The sequence below is a fragment of the Tasmannia lanceolata genome, unplaced genomic scaffold (genome assembly GCF_043159265.1).
Source record: "Tasmannia lanceolata isolate RefF3 unplaced genomic scaffold, GAP_Taslan_0.1 ptg000037l, whole genome shotgun sequence".
Lineage (NCBI taxonomy): Eukaryota > Viridiplantae > Streptophyta > Magnoliopsida > Canellales > Winteraceae > Tasmannia > Tasmannia lanceolata.
In genome coordinates this window covers 16,506,863-16,524,758 of record NW_027518714.1, presented here as the reverse complement: position 1 = coordinate 16,524,758, position 17,896 = coordinate 16,506,863, and the positions used below count along the sequence as shown (strand labels likewise).

At 37.7% G+C, this 17,896-nt stretch overlaps 1 protein-coding gene across 1 annotated transcript; it reads right to left on the bottom strand.

Moving 5' to 3' along the window:
* Positions 1–166: 166 nt before the first annotated feature.
* On the bottom strand, positions 167–12,866 carry LOC143860675 (mRNA-decapping enzyme subunit 2-like). The gene is made up of 8 exons (XM_077371444.1): positions 12,670–12,866; positions 8,874–9,025; positions 8,324–8,451; positions 7,223–7,321; positions 2,083–2,235; positions 1,388–1,491; positions 1,228–1,295; positions 167–522 (listed from the first exon to the last, which is right to left on the bottom strand). Exons 1-8 carry the CDS (start codon positions 12,714–12,716, stop codon positions 338–340), a joined length of 936 nt encoding a protein of 311 aa, XP_077227559.1. The 5' UTR covers positions 12,717–12,866; the 3' UTR covers positions 167–337.
* Positions 12,867–17,896: the final 5,030 nt, after the last annotated feature.

The following is a 17,896-nucleotide window of genomic DNA, read 5'->3' as shown; positions in this document are numbered from 1 at the left end:
AGTATTGCAAGAAATAATTTGACTACTGATATTGGCACTACCGCATTTTAAAAAAGGAAAGACAGGCTAAGTTTGTGCAACTATTAAAAGATGGTAGTGCCAATAATTTTTGGGGGATCCAAAGACCACAAAATTCAAAGAAAATTCAATTCCAACAACTCAGACATAAGATAATGTCATTTTTCTTTTTATTAACAGAAGACATCAGAGATACATTTATGATTCATACACCCATCTATTACAACACAGCATGCGTTGCCCTTGACAGTGGCAGGGACTGAGCAAAGCTAGTGGCAAACAACAGCTATTTTTAAGGATGAATACTGGGAAGTAAATTTTATTTAGATGAGAAACCTACTTCCATTGCTTTAATTATGGAAATGGTATCAAACTTGAAATTTCTAAAGCTTTTACCAGGGCGGTTATCCGTAGGCTGAATTTCAGGTACAAGTTTAGTTGAAGGGCCCTCACTTGTCATCAAGCCACCTGAGGAATTGTTCTTTGCTTTCCACACACATGTACCTTGGGGAAAACAAGGAAAAACAGATTATTGTTAAAGAAAAAAAAAATTCTGTTACCTTTCAAAAAAAAAAACACAGATTATTGTTAGTAACATAATGTGAAGAATTTGAGTAGATATCCAAAAACTAATGCGAAAATAAGAATTATGTTCCTTTGTTTTGAGAAAATGGCCAAAACAAAATATAGACACCTAAATGCAAAATATGTATGAAAACTTGGAGATTGGTCCAGTGCTTGGCTGAGTCAACATGATACTTGGGGTTACAACTTACAAGCACTGACTCCCAATTCTGATTTTATTACGAATTGGCTGCTGACATGATCATCCAATGTCTGAAAACTAAAAACTACACATCAACTTGTTTCAAAGTGCAAGTCCAAATTCCTATTTTTTATAAAAATTGGGAAGTCATTCATGGACTCGGTAAACTTGATCTCATAACTCAAGGAACAGAGAACAAATTTCTGAAAATTACAGAACCAATTGAGACTCAGTTGAGTAAATTCAGTTTGTCTAGGATACAAGCACATCTTAAAAAATTGGGAAAATATTCAATTGAATTGGCCTACTTGAGTCAGAAACTCAAAAGAAGAAATTTAAGTCGGTGCAAGATTTTGAAAATTGTCAAAATGAACAGGGGTGTAACCATCCTGCCATGAAACAACTTCTTCAGGGAAGGGAAAAAAGGGGGAATAAGGGAAGACCTTTGGGAGACCCTTCAGATTTTTGAGCTGCAAGAGGTGGATGTGCTGAAATCCAAGCTTTAAGAGACCTACATGATGATATTATCAGTTACTGTAAATCAAATTTGCAAGGCATCATAGTATTTACCAGATGCTGTAGACACAATTCACAAATACTCACGGCAAGAATGGAGCCACCATATAAAGCTTCAGGCCATTGGCTCCCCGAGATATTGGATCATTGCTTGCTGGCTGAAGTTCATCAAGCCGATGCCATGAAATTTCCTGTAACCAACAAAACATGTGTAGCACTAAAACTTAGAGATTTGAACATCAAACTTGGCAGTTGGTTCCAAAATCATTCTTTCATTTTCTGTTTCCCTAAGGGTCCTACTAAACTGAGGCAACTCAGTCAAGTTTAAACTATGATTTGTGGACACGGACACGAGTGTCGTGTGTCGACATGGACACGGAGTGTCGGACACGGCGAACTCCCAAAATTTAGAAACGGGGACACGCCTAAAATAGAAAGTAAAGTACATATAATCATGATTTGTGGACACGGATTCGTGTTCCGAGTTTCTAAACGGATATGAGGAATCTAACATGGCAACCCCTAAAAATCTAGAAATAGTGTCACACTTATACACATACATACATATAAAGTTACTGACACTTCTAGATGTACGCTTAAATGTGTCTAAAGGAGTGTCGACACGAGTGGACATGGGTGTCGTGTCGAACACGACACGACATGCGCATCGGCAATAAATTCAAAGTGCCGGCCAAATCATAGAATTTAAATAATGAGATTCAACAGCATTATGGAAGTTCCATTGATCTATAGGGCATCCAAAGATGGAAGGGGACACATACACTGATCTCCTTCTTAGTTAGTGGGGCAAAGAAAGTATCCTCCTTTACACCAGCAATTATGTAAAGCCTGACTCTCTGTTGTCCAATTGTAACTTCAATATGATCCTCCAATTTTAATAGTTTAGAAACATCGAAACCTGTTTCCTCTAGAACCTGCATCCATCATCATCACGGTAAGTGATAAGGTTTGTTTCTGTGCACAAGGTTGAAGCGGATGAGAAAGTGCAAAAAAAAAATTCAAAAAGAAGCAAAGAAAGCATGAGGTCTTCTTTATGTGCATTATAAGTTCATCAATTAATTCTACACCAAAAGAAGCCATACTTAAACAGTGAATTAGAGCGAAATGTATAAGTTCGAGAACTCTCCTTCCATTTATATCTACACAATTTTGTAGGAGAGTCTAGAGACCAGTGTCGCATCAATGTGGTAACTGGTCTCAATGTCTAAAAACTTGTCAGTTAGTCCTGCCATGAGCCAAAACAATTCAGAACTGCCAACTCATATGCAAAAAAAATATTAAAAAATATAAAATGACATTATATATATTATAATTTATATATGTGTGAATCTGGGACAAAGGCTTAGTTGAGTTGAGTATATGTGTGTGTATCTGGAAGACGAAAATTCTGAAAATAAGTACTTGTATAAATGCCAAAAGCCGTAGTAACTCTCATCATCAAGTGGCTTATCACATGGAGTGCACAGATTATGAGTAGTATAAGCATTTTAAGGTTTAAAATGACACCATTGATCCCACAAATTCTCGCTTGCACCAAACGCTGACAAAGTGGCCATTCAATTGTTCCGAAGCTTGAAGCTCCTCTCGACTGACACAGTTTAGCTAGTTTGGTACATTTTCCCTCCCACCATGGACAACAGAAAACTGTGACGAGACCATCTAAGATGCGTTGAAGAATCAAGGAGTTATAAGGATGGAGCACATCCTTAGTGTTAAAAGAGTTTTATTTAGTTTTTCAAATGTTATTTAAGACTTTTTAATTCGTAGAGGGCTCGTAGAGTCCTTTCCGGCATACATCTATGTACATTCCCGGCATACGTTTGCACCCTCCAAACCTACCCTAAACTTTAGAGGTGCAACTTGGGCTGGCCTGGGTCGGGTTCAGACCAACCCTAACCCAACCAAGAAAGCATTCCCTCAACCCTAACCCAACTGGCCTCTAAATCTCTCAACCCTAACCCAACCTGTCTAGCCCATTTTTTGCAAATAGGGTCGGGTTGAGTCGAGTTAGGTTCGGGTTGGGCAAGGGCAAAAAAAAAAAAAAAAACGGAAAAAAAACATAACTTTAAGATTTTAAAAAAATCATGATAAAATTTGTTGGAGGTCGGGTTTGAACCAGGTCGAGTTGTTGAAGGCCTCAACCCTAACCCAACCCGAAATTAAATTGGGTTCGCTTTTCCTAATCCTAACCCAACGCGAGCCGAAATCGGGTTGAACCAGTCAGGTTCGGGCTGAGCCCAACCCAAGTTGCACACCTACTAAACCTAGTTGAAATACTTTTCCAATCTAATCACATATTGTTTTTTGAATGGCAATCTAATCACATATTTTAGAATACAAAATCCTAATTTTCACCCATATTCCCTAGTACAACAATATATTCTTTCCATTGTATTCAAATCCCTACAGCCTGTATAGCCTATTTCCATTGCACATACATTATTCCTCACCCTAGTCAACTAAAACCTGAGCCTGATATTTGAACGATACTCCCTTCCATAGATCGTCCTACGTCGAATTGGTAACTAGAGCTACGTGTCCAGACCCTTCCATGGATCCGTCCTACATCAGATTGGCATTAGAGCAAAACCTAGTTCGACATGTTGCAGTAGGATTCCCATAGATATGTTGCAGTAGAAGAATGCCATATGTTCGAAGGAATGAACTCTTTTTGTTTCGGCAATAACATTGGGCTTTTGTTTGACGAGCCTTCAAAAGTTATTACAATTCCCAAAAAGCTCTGCAAAGCCAATTAAAAAGGAAAAGACAAGGTGACTTAGTGCAATTATCAAAACATGGTAGTGCCAACATCAGTAGCCTAAATAAAATTTACTTCATTCGATCAAAATAAATGAATAAATAAAGGTTCACTTTTAGAGGTTTTTTTTTTTTTTTGAGAAAGTTCTCTTTTAGAATTTTATTCAAATAAAATGTCATCGCGGAAGATGGAACAGTTTCACCCTTACTTGGTCAGATTTATTTGAAAAAAAAAACTGTTATAATGGTGACCTGCTGATTTTAACAAATGATTGACATCACACCTGTCTGCCTGTATACATCAGATTCATAGGTGCAACATTGACATGTCGAATTGCAGACACACATTCAAGAAACCGATAACCATTTGATAAGTTATCAGACTGGATAAATTTGCAAATTCGCTAGTGGATGGATAAAGTGTTAGACATGGTGCCTGATGAGTTGTCATCACTGCTTACAAGTTCAGGCAACAATGATAGAAACGATGCTTTTGGAGGAAAAAAAAGGTCAACCAAAACAACAAAGCCTCAATGCAACTCAAACAGGTTCCGACGGTTACGAAGTAAAAATTCATAGTGGGAAGTTAAATAGATATAATTGATGATATTATATACAAAGCATGAGAACTTTTACTCAAACAAGTTTCAACGGTTACAAGTTAAAAAATTCATAGCGGGGAGTTAAAAAGATACAATTGATGATATTATATGCATAACATGAGAATTTTTTCTTACCCTGAACCCATAGGCATACCATCTCAGATTATGTGTTTAGTGCATAGATAGACCCAAAAGAGACTATTCAAAAAAAAAAAAAAAAAAAAAGGATAGACTCAAAAGAGAAGAATCATTTTAATTGATATAGTAGTAGATTCCATAATTATTAATGACCAGTGCATATCATGAGAAAGATTCCAGTTACTAAAAATAGAGGTCCTTGCCTACAATTTAGTGAGCGTAAGGGGAAGCTTCCCCACCATCAGGGGCAGAACCACATATAGCGTGCAGAGGGCCACAGCCCCCCAATGATTTGCAAAATCTCTAATATGTGCAGAAATTTTTTATTTTAAATTCCAAAGTGATATGGCTACCGCACCCCCCCCCCCCCCCCCACAGATTTTTTAGTCTACATTTCCGAAGTGACATGGCCCTAAAATTCGTAAAAATATTGATTCTGTTTTATCCCATAATTGAGTTTTCCGGAATTGCCCTTTTGCCCCCTTTAATTTTTCCATTTTTTTGGAAGAGGGGCAATGCCATTATTGGTATTTCTCTAATAACTCTATGTGCAAGTCGGCAAAAGAGAACAACGTGAGGAAAGATACTCGGCAATTTTTTGGGGATTTACTTCCAACTATATGCTTTGCTTCTCCCACTCTATCAGAATCTCTCTCTTTCTTTCCCACTCTCCCTCAATCTCTATCTATCTCAATATCTCTCACACTCTCAACCTCTAATTCCATGTTCACAGTGGCTGATTTTAAATAGGCAAAAGAGAGCTTTTCAAAGGGCAAAATGAGGTAGGGGCCGTAGGGCTTTGTATAAATCCAGGAGTCATCTCCTCTTAACACTCCTCTATTCATCTATTTTTAAGGTTCCTTTTTTATTTTCTAGCTGTAAAACTGGATTGAATTTACCAAAAGCATCACCAATGCCAAAAAACCAGGTGTTTCATGTTTGGTTTTTCCATGTTTTGATGGTAGTGTAAATATCAATAACCTAAGGCCCAGGTTTGGTTTTTCCATATTTTGATGGTAGTGCAAATATCAATAACATAAGGCCCTGTTTGGATTGCTAGAATTTTGTGGAAAAGTTTGGAAAGGAAAAAAATTGTAAAATTGCCTACTTTTTTAATCCATGAAAACAAAATAACTTAAACAGACCTTGTTCAATTTTTATTTAGAGGGACCATCAATTTATGATGAGACCTCTGGATTAACCGTAATCATATTATTTCGCTCTAAATTGAGGAAAGAAAAAATTTTCCAGAGAAAAATATTCCATCAAGTTTCTGCATCTCTGTTGAGATCTTCAATTAATATTTATATTTATTTCTGGAATTTGTGCATGATGCCAAGAACTGATGAACATTTTGATATTATCTTGTGATCATCTTTATCAAACGGATTACATGGACTTTATCTAATTTTTTTCATAGACTTCATCTATTTTTTTAGCATTTGGTAAAGTTATTTTTCATGAAAAAAATTCCAAAATAAAAAAAATTCAGAGAAAATTACAATTTTCAGACAATTAGTGTTTAGTTAACTAAATATTTTATTAATTGAGTGTATATCAATAGTAATTTGATAGCCAAGTTGTATGTTATCAATTTAATAACATCATTCAGATAAGATTCAAATAAAACATGTCATTAATTTCAGCAATACAAGTCCATTTAATAAAAAACCAACACAAGTCAAAACCATAGTTAACAAAACTCCATTTTTTTTTTTTTGAAAAAAACGCGTTTTATTGGTGTGCCGTTTAAAACTTTCACAACGCCTTTTTTTTAGGCAAACGTTTTAAACAAATTTAAAATGCGTTTTAAACACTTTTTTAGGCCAACTTTCCAATTTTACCCCATCATACTTTGTAAATGACAAAATTCTAAACTCATTTTCTTGTGTTTTCCTTTTTTTTACTACGTTTTTTTGAACCAGTGTCATATTAAAACTCGAATTTTTGCCGTCCCGTCTTTTTGGCGAATCACGTTTTGCTAACTAATGTCAAAACTAGTACATAAAGAATCACAATTCAAAATCATTAAATTCCAGGTATTGGTAAAAATAAAACTTTTTGCCCCCCTCCCCAAGCAAATTCTTGACCCCGTTTTGCTAACTAATGTCAAAACTAGTACATAAAGAATCACAATTCAAAATCATTAAATTCCAGGTATTGGTAAAAATAAAACTTTTTGCCCCCCTCCCCAAGCAAATTCTTGACCCCCCCCCCCCAAGTGTAAATTCCTGGCTCCGCCATTGCCCACCATCCGAATAAAGAATGTCCATAAACAGCAGTACATATGCCATCAACAAACCTAATTCTAAAGCTTTCAATAAGAGCATTTCAAAAAGAAAGACAAATAACAGAACAATATCATTTAAAAATGGTAAAAGGAGTTTCAGTGAGAAACACATACTTCTCGAATGGCGCATGTGTGATCTTCCTCATCTTTGTTCTTTTTTCCGCGGGGAAAGCTCCAACTTGCTCCAGCCTTCCAACCTTTCACTAATAAACACTGCAAAATGCAATGCACATGGTGCACATCAAGAACAAGCTGGTACAGCTTAAGCTTACAATGACAAATGTATTTCTTCAATGACAAGGACACCCTTTTACAAAAAATAGAATTCGTAATTCGTAAATTACTTGGATGGTGTGGTCAAATGCAGTGTTTCAAAACTCAGACTTGGACAAGAACTGGGCCACAAGGTAAAAGGCAGTCAACTCGGGCAAGTCAATGGTTGATGCGGTCAATTTTTCATTAACATGGGTGAGTCACAAAAGTTTTGATTGACTTGGTAGGGCAAAATCGGACCCGAACAATAACTCAGCCAAGTAAAGGGAAGTTGACTCGGGCAAGTAGATGCTTGACTCGGAGCTTTTAAACAAAGGTCAAATGTCACACTTAGATGTTGCATTGATGAGCAACAGAGGAGATTTGTTGGAAGCTGGCACCCTTTTACAAAGGAGGAAGTTTAAGGAGATAAATACCCAGGACAAGACAGGTTTTGGTGGCATGTCTCAGGTTTCTTTGGATATGCAGGCTACACACATATTTGGAATAGATGGAGTATGGAACAGTATATCTTGCATGTAGTCAATGCTTCCTTAAATGCTTAAATTCCAAATTAGAAATGCAACCAAATGAAAGACTTCAGGTCAAAGCCCTTGGAGGCATGTATTATACTTGGCAATGGAATTGGGAGCTCCATACAAATCAGGTCATGGGAGTATCCATATCCCCACCCAAAGAGGTAATTTTTCTAGGATGATAAGACTCAGATGTGTTTGGAATGCAAATGTAGAGATTGATGTGGTAACATTTTTTTTTTTTTTTTTGAATGATAGATTGATGCGGTAAACCTAAGGTGGTATACTAATCACATGTCCTAAAATCGGACTTGCAAAATGCCTATTCTGGATGTGTCATATTGAAAGATTAATGGCATTGTTTTTCTGCTTGTCTGCTTGTCTCTACGATGATTCATGTTTTTCTGCTTGTCTAGTATGAGCTTACCCGTTCATGAGATTCATCCAAAATTATTGCCCCAGTTACTGGAACTCGAACTTTATAGGAAGTGAAGTCCTTGTATATGTCGTCTATGTGAGCAATATACGGTCTTAGTGCAGCGCAGCTATTGAACACTATAAGAGTTAAGAAAAAATGGGGAGCAATAAATAAGAATATGTACCTGCCAGAAGAGATTATCTAAGCATCATAAACAATTTGATGCCATAAAACCTTCTAACCAGCAGATCTACCATAAAAGCAACAATAGAACACATACATAACAACACTAAGGCACATTTTCAAGGGGACAAAAAACGTAGTCGGCTGTTGTAACAAATATGACTACTCCAGTGGGCTCCTATTTGAGGAAAAGATAGGATGGACCTTGCGTTTTGAAAGATTGCAGAAATGACATTTTAGCATTAAAGATCTGGTATCATAAAACAAAAACAGCCTACAAGTAAAAAAAAAAGAGTCTTCTTCAACTTTGATACACCCAAAACCAGGGAAGCCAATACCCCATCAGTACGTAACAGAGATCAGAGGAATAGGATACTCAAAGATGTGAATTCCCTGAGAGAGAGCGACTTCAGTAATGGATTCTGTTCCATGGAATTGTCCTCATAGAACCAATGTGCTTGTTCCACAAGAAATAAAATCCTCTCAAATGACTGTAGGTCTTCTTGCGGGACATTCAAAACAAATCGACTGCAGAAAGTGGAAATTGCTTGATGTTAATTCAGGCAGAAAGTGATATTAAACAAGATGTCCCCTATATAAAAATAATCAGGTGGCCCCACGAAAAGCTTACCTGTGCTAGAACATTTGAAAAGAGCAGAAATATTGACAAGGCTTAAACAAACAGATGCACAAATCCCACATAATAATATTTTGAAGAATGGAACCAAAAGCACAAATCAAACCTTCAATGAGAAACAAAATATTCCAATGGTAATCCTGACATAGTAAGACTTCAGATCATAGTTGTAAATTTTGTTTCGGTGCCCATTTCGTTTTGGCCACCGAAACGAAATTTCGGAAAATTTCGGACAATTTCGTCAAATTTCTGTAAATTTCAGTAAATTTCGGTCGATTTCGGCCGAAATCCGGAACGAAACGAAATTTTCGTCATTTCGTTCCGGTTTTCAGCCGAAACCGAAACGTTTCGTCTATTTCGGACGAAACGAAACGAGATTTACAACGATGCTTCAGATATGGTATATACTTATATATCATGCATAGGAACTCTTGCAGTAAAGTATTAGAATAGTGTATAATAAGATGATTGCATCGCTTATCATCAGTATAGAGTGCTTTTAGATGAAGCAAAGACCAATTTTAACATGAAAGAGTTTGTTTATTCAAATTACTATGTATTGTGACCAAGAAAATACTGACTGCAGAGGAGTTTTAGGAATCAAATACAAATTCCATTTCAACCATGCATTGGATCTAAGTGTGAAGTTAAGGAACTAGAATATCCAACAGATTTATTTAAAAAGATTCTTCATTTAAAAAGAAAAGTAGAGGTAAAGCATCTTAATATTTAACCATCAAATCACGACGAATTGAAGTATACTTGAGTGACGGAAGCAGAGAAGCAGCATTTATTGCCTCCTTTCTATACCTGTGTAATTCTCAAAACCTATTTGCTAAAGAAAGTGCTTATCAACACTTGCTTTGTTTGAAGATGAAGCTTTTTTCTCTCTCTCTAATATTCACCAATAAAACTCCTGGCTAAGAAATAACAACACCCAAACCGAAAATTCTAGGTATAACATTTTGTAACACCTCCAAACATGCACATGCCAAAGATCATCCACAAGATTTCCAAGATCAACAGAAAAAATAGCAGATATGTCCAATTAGTGAGAGTTAAAACATATGTCATGGTGAGAAGAAGCTAGTGGAAAAAGAGATGTGAGAATCAATAGCAGGAAGCGGGGGATTTAGAAAAGTATAAATGCGGGAAGCAAAAAGCTACAAAGTAAAGAAGAAACGTACATGAAACATCAATGAAAGTCAACATGAAGTATGTAATAAGTTTCATTGGAAGCAAACAAAAAGTGCATATAAAGTGTAGGGATATATAGTATGTTAGGGTGGAAGGGTTGTTGTACATAAGGATTACAAGTAATGAAGAAGACTTCGAGACTGATTAGAATTACAAGTTTAAAACTTTTAGGAATTCGTAGTTTCACATATTTTATCCATGTAGACTTAATGTTAGGTTTTCGGAAAATGATCTACATAAGTTTCATTTCAAACTTAAGACTTAATGTTCGGTTTTTGAAAAATGATCTACATAAGTTTTTACTATCAAATCTTTCTACAACCATCTGGTTCCTTATCATGCGCTCCCAATTGAAGCAGGAGTATGGAAAATCGAAGCTTCTTCGAGGGTGTGCACGTTCTATTGGATTAGAATTACAAGTTTACAACTTTTAGGAATTCGTAGTTTCACATATTTTATCCATGTAGACTTAATGTTAGGTTTTCGGAAAATGATCTACATAAGTTTCATTTCAAACTTAAGACTTAATGTTAGGTTTTTGAAAAATGATAAACATAAGTTTTTACTATCAAATCTGTCTACAACCATCTGGTTCCTTATCCTGCGCTCCCAATTGAAGCAGGAGTATGGAAAATCGAAGCTTCTTCGAGGGTGTGCACGTTCTGTTGGGCGGCACTTCGTGGACGGATTCAAACGGTGGACTTTCTCAGGGTCCGTAGGATGCTAATTGTGGACCATTGTGATTTATGCATAGAGGCAGGAGAATCAGTGGACCATACCTTTATCCATTGTAGAGTTTCCAGGGAGGTGTGGCATGGTATTTTGTCCAGGTTTGGGATTAATTGGGTCTTCCCTTCTAACCTTCAAGACTTGCTTGAATGTTGGTCGTTGGTTCCATGGAGAAAGAAAGGGAGGGTGCTTTGGTCGCTTTTTTTGTTGGCCACCATGTGGGTGTTATGGAAAGAAGAATATTTGAGGGAGTGATCAAATCTTCCTATTTTCTTTTTATCAAAGTAATCGCACTAACTATTGCTTGGGCTAAATCTATTCCATTATTCCGGTTTGTTTCGGCTTTTGAATTATGAGAGGGATGGAGAGTTATAAGTAAATAGCAAGGAAAACCGTCCTTCGGTTGTGCAACTTTGGCAGCCACCCACAGATGGTATATTGAAGCTAAACTTTGATGGTTCTAGATTTGGCAACCCCGGGCCAACTGGTATTGGGGTGTGCTGAGGGACTCTTTGGGGAAAGTTATTTGGGCTTTTACTGGGCCAATTGGGCTTGCAGATGCCAGTGAAGCAGAGAGATTCGCCCGCTTCGTTGATGAGATTAAAGACAGATCTGTAGGTTCCTCTCTCACATCCATGCATGTGAGACGAACTGCAAATGGGACCGCCGACAAGCTTGTTAGGGATGGAGTACATAAGCAGGAATTAGAGTTTTTTTATTTTTTACCCCCTTGATAGGGATATTTGGTTCTTTGTACTTTTATATTTCAATTTAGTTCTGTATTTGTATTGGTGGGGTGGACTTGCTCGGTCTTCCCTTTTTGAATGAAATTTGCTACCATTCAAAAAAAGAAAAAAAAGATGAGTTTTTAAGTTTTAAATATATTCATTTTTTAATATGCTCGTTCAGCCCACCCCAACTAGTTTGTGACAAAGGCTTTGTTGAGTTGAGAATATGCTCCTTCGGCATTATCAAGAGGAGAAAACACTCTTTTAAGAACAAGTAATCACCTAAATAGGTAGTGTACTCTTAATTAAAAGGAAACATGCGGGAAGTGTTTAAGATGCGTGCTTCCCCTAAATTTGGGAAGTGAGAAGAACTTAACTTCCGAATCAAGTATCCCATCCAATTATGAAGTTTGTGGTAACTGTGATTTAAATTTAAATTGCTCACTGGGGCCACAGGCTGATGAAAAACCAATGAAGATAGAGATGTCTGCATCCATTGTTTATGATCACTACTGCATTCTTTCATCTGCATTGATGGAGGGTTTTAGTGTTTAAATGTGATCTGTGACTAACATTTTTACCCGTATTTAGGAACTCGGACTCGGATGAGAACACGATCAAGTTAAAACAGGATCAAAAACCCTAACGTGAACAGAGCAATGGAAACAATCATAAACACTAACGCGAACATGAATCCCTCAGTCCTGATCGTTTATTCAATGTATCAACTAAAGTTATCCAATCAAATCACCATAATCTCCACACTTCCCCAGAAAAAAAACGAAAATTTCAACGAGGCATGTCATAAAAAATAAAAATAAAAATAAAAATGGAGAAATTGAATTATGAAGGGAGAAATCGTGTATCGACAGAGAAAAGACCTGCATAGATCATCGAGGAGCTCTTGAGGGGGAGGAATGTTTCTCATTGCAGAGCTTGAAGATCGATGGAGGCCTGTCGTGGCTGCCAAAACATAGAGAAAAACCCTAATTCCAGTCGCTCCTAAACCCTAATTCCAGTCGCTCCCAAACCCTAACGTTCAAATTGAAACCATTCAGTCCATTATAACAAACATAAATACACAAGAATAAGTTTTGCCCTGCATTATTTATTTAGGGAAATGTTATCAGCTCCTCACTTTATTAAAAGTACGGTACGGCCAATACCATAGGATGATCCAAACCGTCCATTAAATGGACCACATCCTAAATAGGTTTTACCCCAAAAATCATTTCCATAGGTTGATCCTAACCCTCCGATCTATAGGGGTTAGGATCAACCCTCTAACATTCAGATCGGAGGGTTAGGATCAACTTATGGAAATGATTTTTGAGGCACAACCTAAGGCTGTGGCCGATCTAATTGACAGTTTGGATAATCTTATGGTGCGGGCCATACCGTACTTTTAATAAATTGAGGAGTTCCCTCATCAAAATACAGTAGTAGTGCTGATAACATTTCCCTCTAGTTATTAATATGAAAGGGATTTTATAAGTTGTGCGGGAATGAAGTCCAGTATTTTTCATGACATATAGCAGAGCCCACTTCATAGGATGATCCAAACCCTTCGATCTATAGAGATTTGTATTATGTACAGTACATGTACAGATTGGAGGGTTTGGATCATCCTATGAAGATGATTTACAAGGTACAACCTATTTACGTTGTGGCTCGACAAATGAACAGTTTGGATCATCCTACGAAGTGGGCCCGCTACTTTTTGAAATATATTGGACTTCACACACGCAATTTCAAATCTCGCGTAAGAAATATAGAGATGTTTTGTGTGTATTGATATAAGGAATGCTAAACAGAAGAGTGCCTTGCAAAAACCAGTTGCAAGGGCACCCCTTGGATCCACATCATCAGAGTGCATTAATTATTCCACTACTTTTACCCAAATATGATAAATCGACTCCCATGTGTCTTTCTCTCTCCTTGGGTTAGAGAGAGAAAGAGGAGAGAGATAGACACATGGGGAGTCGATTTATCATTTTGGGGGTCGATTTATTACTGCCTTTTCTGAGTGCTATGATAAATGCATTCGGATGACGTGGACACAATGGGGTGCCCCTGCGGCTGGTTTTTGGAGGGGCACCGTTCAATTTATCATTCCCATGTTTATGTTATAATAGGACATGAAACAATTTAGGGCGATGATTTTTTCACCCTCCACCACTGTAGTATGCATTCACCCCCCTTTTAACGTGAACAGTGGGCAACTTTAACACATTCTGACAAACAGGTGGGGCGAATGCATAATGCAGGGGGGGTGAAAAAATCATCTCCCAACAATTTATCATATGTACACGTAAGCTCCTGATCGGACGTGATTTCGAACCATGTAATTCGCACAATTCACGTTGCATGCCTATGTCCCATCTAAATGTGGATCCGAATTGGACCCCGGGTCCATTGACGGGCCTGGAAATCATTCAAGTAGAGTATGTGTTCGTGCCTGTGGACCGGGCCTACATGATATGGATGGGCTTTGTTAGGCAACTTGAGTAAGCCTACATTTCAAATTTGCAATTATGGAATGCCATGTATGATTCTCAAGTGAATAAATGGTGGCACTCTTTACTAACTTCGTGTGGATATGACATGGTAATTAGCTTTGTATAGAGTGGGACCGTGGCCAGCATGGGCCTGCCGTCAATAGAATAGAATGGGGAGTCAGTCAGGGTATTCCTTTGGCCGCCTAGGGCCATGGGTCTAGCATGCTCTAGGTAACTTTTGAGCCATGATGATGGGCCTTTTTAGGCCCATCAAATATTTAGCCGTGGCTTAGATATTACTGCAACTTAAGGTTTAGAACAACCCAATTCGGGTAAGCCATGGGATAGATACATCAGCCATGGAGCTAAGATGGCTTTTTAGGTCGGGCCAATTTAAACCAAATCACTTTTCTTCACATAATCACAATCATAGTTTCCTCAATTGATTAGGATGACTCTCTCTCTCTCTCTCTCTCTCTCTCTCTCTCTCTCTCTCTCCACCATAGTTTCCTCAATTGATTAGGATGACTCTCTCTCTCTCTCCACCATTACCCTTTAGGAAATTCTAAAATAATGAATTCTTGCCTAAGAATTTCGTAACTCAAATTACTTTTTGGATTATCGGAATCAGGAATCAAAATTGGCATCCTATTCCAACTTGTATTCTAAATCCCTTGAAAACGGAATGGAAAATATAATAAAAGTTCAATTTTAAAAATGCTAATACAAATTTCAATGATGGATCGGAAACGATCTAAACCTTGCTCACGTTCTCTATTGGGGGTGAACAATACAACACTGGCAAATTCTGTTTCACAATGATAAGAAGAGCATGCATCGAAGGATAAAAAAACGTCACGGTTATGAGTACGACTGAGCGTGTGAGAAGCATTTAGACCTTTGGATTTTCAAGGGCTGCTGGGGGAGCACCGGACACCACGCCTGCCGGTAGTCATATGCTTGTCTCAAAAATTAAGCCATGTAGGTGTAAGTATAGAGTAATTCAGACTGTGAAATTGTGAATGGCTCATTAAATCAGTTATAGTTTGTTTGATGGTGGTCCAACCCCGTTGGATGGCATGGAAGCTCGGTTGCAAAGACCATGGCGCAAGGCCATGGCACTAGGAATGGTTGCTTGTGTTGCTGGGTTCATGCCCCGGCGAACCACCCATGTCACCGCAATATGAACACTTCACCAAACCATTCAATCGGTAGGAGTGACGACTGTATGTACAAAGGGATTTCCTCAAAATAGGCTTTTGGAAATGAAGAACTTTAGAAAGGACAACTCTGCATTTCAGCACCCAAATGAAAGATCTAAAACACATCTAGATTTAATAAAACAATTTTACATTGTTTAAAGATTAAAAAAAAATAAAAAATCCTTTGTTTAGAAATATACCATTTAAAATAAAAAATATACCATTTGTGTATTTTACTTTCCTATGAAAATAAAGAAAGAAAGAAAGAAAGAAATCATACACCAGAAGTATCCATTTCAGAAAAAAAACATACCATAAATTCATTTTAGAAAAATTTACCATCATCTTGGCCCCATTCGAAATAACCCTCACTGTATTTTCAAAATTGACTACTTTTTTCCAATGAAAAGGAAGAAAAAATAAAGAAATCATACACCAAAAAGGTCCATTTCATAAGAAAAACATACCAGAAAGATGAGAAAATCTAAATCTCCCGCTAAATCTTTGTAGAAGTTGCAGAAGAGTCCGCAGCAACACGCATGGGTTCCAGGATACGTGGCTTTGGTATGGGGAAGGGGATGGCTGCTTCAGCAATTCGTGGAAGAAGACCGAGCACGCCACTACAGTTTCGTGCCTTGGAGGAGAAGGCCAAGGGAGAAATCTCGTTGAAGATTGTGTCTGAGAGAAACCTAGCTCGTTGGTTGAGAAGAGAGGCGTAGAGAGAAGAGAGGTAGATGGGGCGGTGGTGTATTCTCTACTGTTTTGTGTAAACGAATCTCATTCGTTGAGGAAAGGCATGGAGAGAGAAAACACATTGATTAGCTGAGGGGGCGATGAGTTCGAATGTGGTAGATAGTCATTCATTGAATAGGTGGTAATTACGAACAGTCAATGGTCGAATGGGTGGTAATTAAAAATTGTGTTAGTATGGTTACCACGCGTGGTGAGAAGATCCATGCTTATTGGTAGAGGGAATGATAGGTTCTAGGACAGTTGTGCAAGGGCAACTTAGAAGATAAAAAGACTTAAAAGGGTTGAGAGAAGTAACTAACAAGATGAATTCTATGAAAGATTTATGGTGCAGATAGATCTAAATGCCAGAACACAGAGGTAATTAGAGATAAAGATGATGCTTCTCTATCTTTAACTTGATCTTCTTCACCAAATCCTTAGCTGTGAAATTGTCCATGCTACCTCCATCAATGATGACGTTGCGAACCCTTTCTTTGATCATACACTGGCATGTGAAGAGATTGTTGTGTTGTGTCAACTCATCTACTTTTGATGCGAGCATAACACGGTGCATCACAAAGGATCGCCTAGGAGCACAAGTAGAATTAATGTGATCTTCTGTATCTTGTTCCTTTTCATGCTCTACGTCATCTTCTTCATGGTCATCACCAATGGTTAAATTAGTAGTGTGCCGACCTGTTAGAGTATATGCCCTGAAAAGCCAGTAGAATGACATTTATTAATTAATAAAGATTTATTTCATGACATGGATGGGTAATTATATTAATAAATGTGTGTGATGTGCTTGTTTATTAACACATGTTCGTCCTTAGGTAGCATAGTTGAAATGCCATACTCAAAGGATTCACAGATCTAATAGAGCAAGGAGATATGACATTTCGGTTCTATGCAAGCCTTAATAGTTCCTAGTTGGGAAAGAGACTGGACATCTCTTTTTGTATACAACTAGCACCAGTCTTGCCTATATGGACGTGTCGTGAAATAACTTATCTTGGTCATCTGGGTAGTGGACCCTAAGCAAGAAGAGTGGGTGCGACGATTGGATCGCGCAAACCGAACTAGATCAAATAAAGAACACCTTGTGGACAAGAAAGTGTAAAGTTATTCTTCCAGACAAGACCCTTCACATGTCCTTAGACCTGAGGGAAATTATTGGTCTGTCGGTTCATTCTAGGGTCTTAGTCTATCTTATAGTGATTCTATTTTAGAGTCACATTCGAATAGAGCTATATCCTAGAGCAAACCCTCGAGACCAATAGTGATACTCAACAAGGGATGCTTTGCCAGAAAATTTAAGGATTGACATCTACAATTTTGTCAGAGCGGTATGCCTATTAAATAGCCTGGCCAGGCGGATTTGATAAAATGTTTATCGGAAAGTTTTATGAAATATTGAATTGTTTTCAAAAGATTTTACAAATGCATTTGCAGGCCGAACACCGCTTGACTAAAATGGTATACCAAGAGTGGGCCAAAGGGATAAATGGTGTCCAGCTCCCGTATGACTCAACTCAGTAGATGTAGTTACGAAGAAAGGACTTGCACATACATGATGTAATCAGAGGTAAGATGATTTGACGGTCATCTTCAGGGTTACGTCTCGATGGAGGCCACTGACCTAATGCGAGTATAGTTTAACTGTAGAGCGAGATCAC

Bases quoted from the DNA above. Each gene is read 5' to 3' on its own strand.
- LOC143860675 (XM_077371444.1), bottom strand. From the start codon at position 12,716: ATGAGAAACATTCCTCCCCCTCAAGAGCTCCTCGATGATCTATGCAG. The intron at 9,026-12,669 runs GTCTTTTCTCTG...CACTTTCTGCAG, and splicing joins CTCCTCGATGATCTATGCAG to TCGATTTGTTTTGAATGTCC. The intron at 7,322-8,323 runs GTAAGCTCATAC...TGCATTTTGCAG, and splicing joins TGGATGAATCTCATGAACGG to TGTTTATTAGTGAAAGGTTG.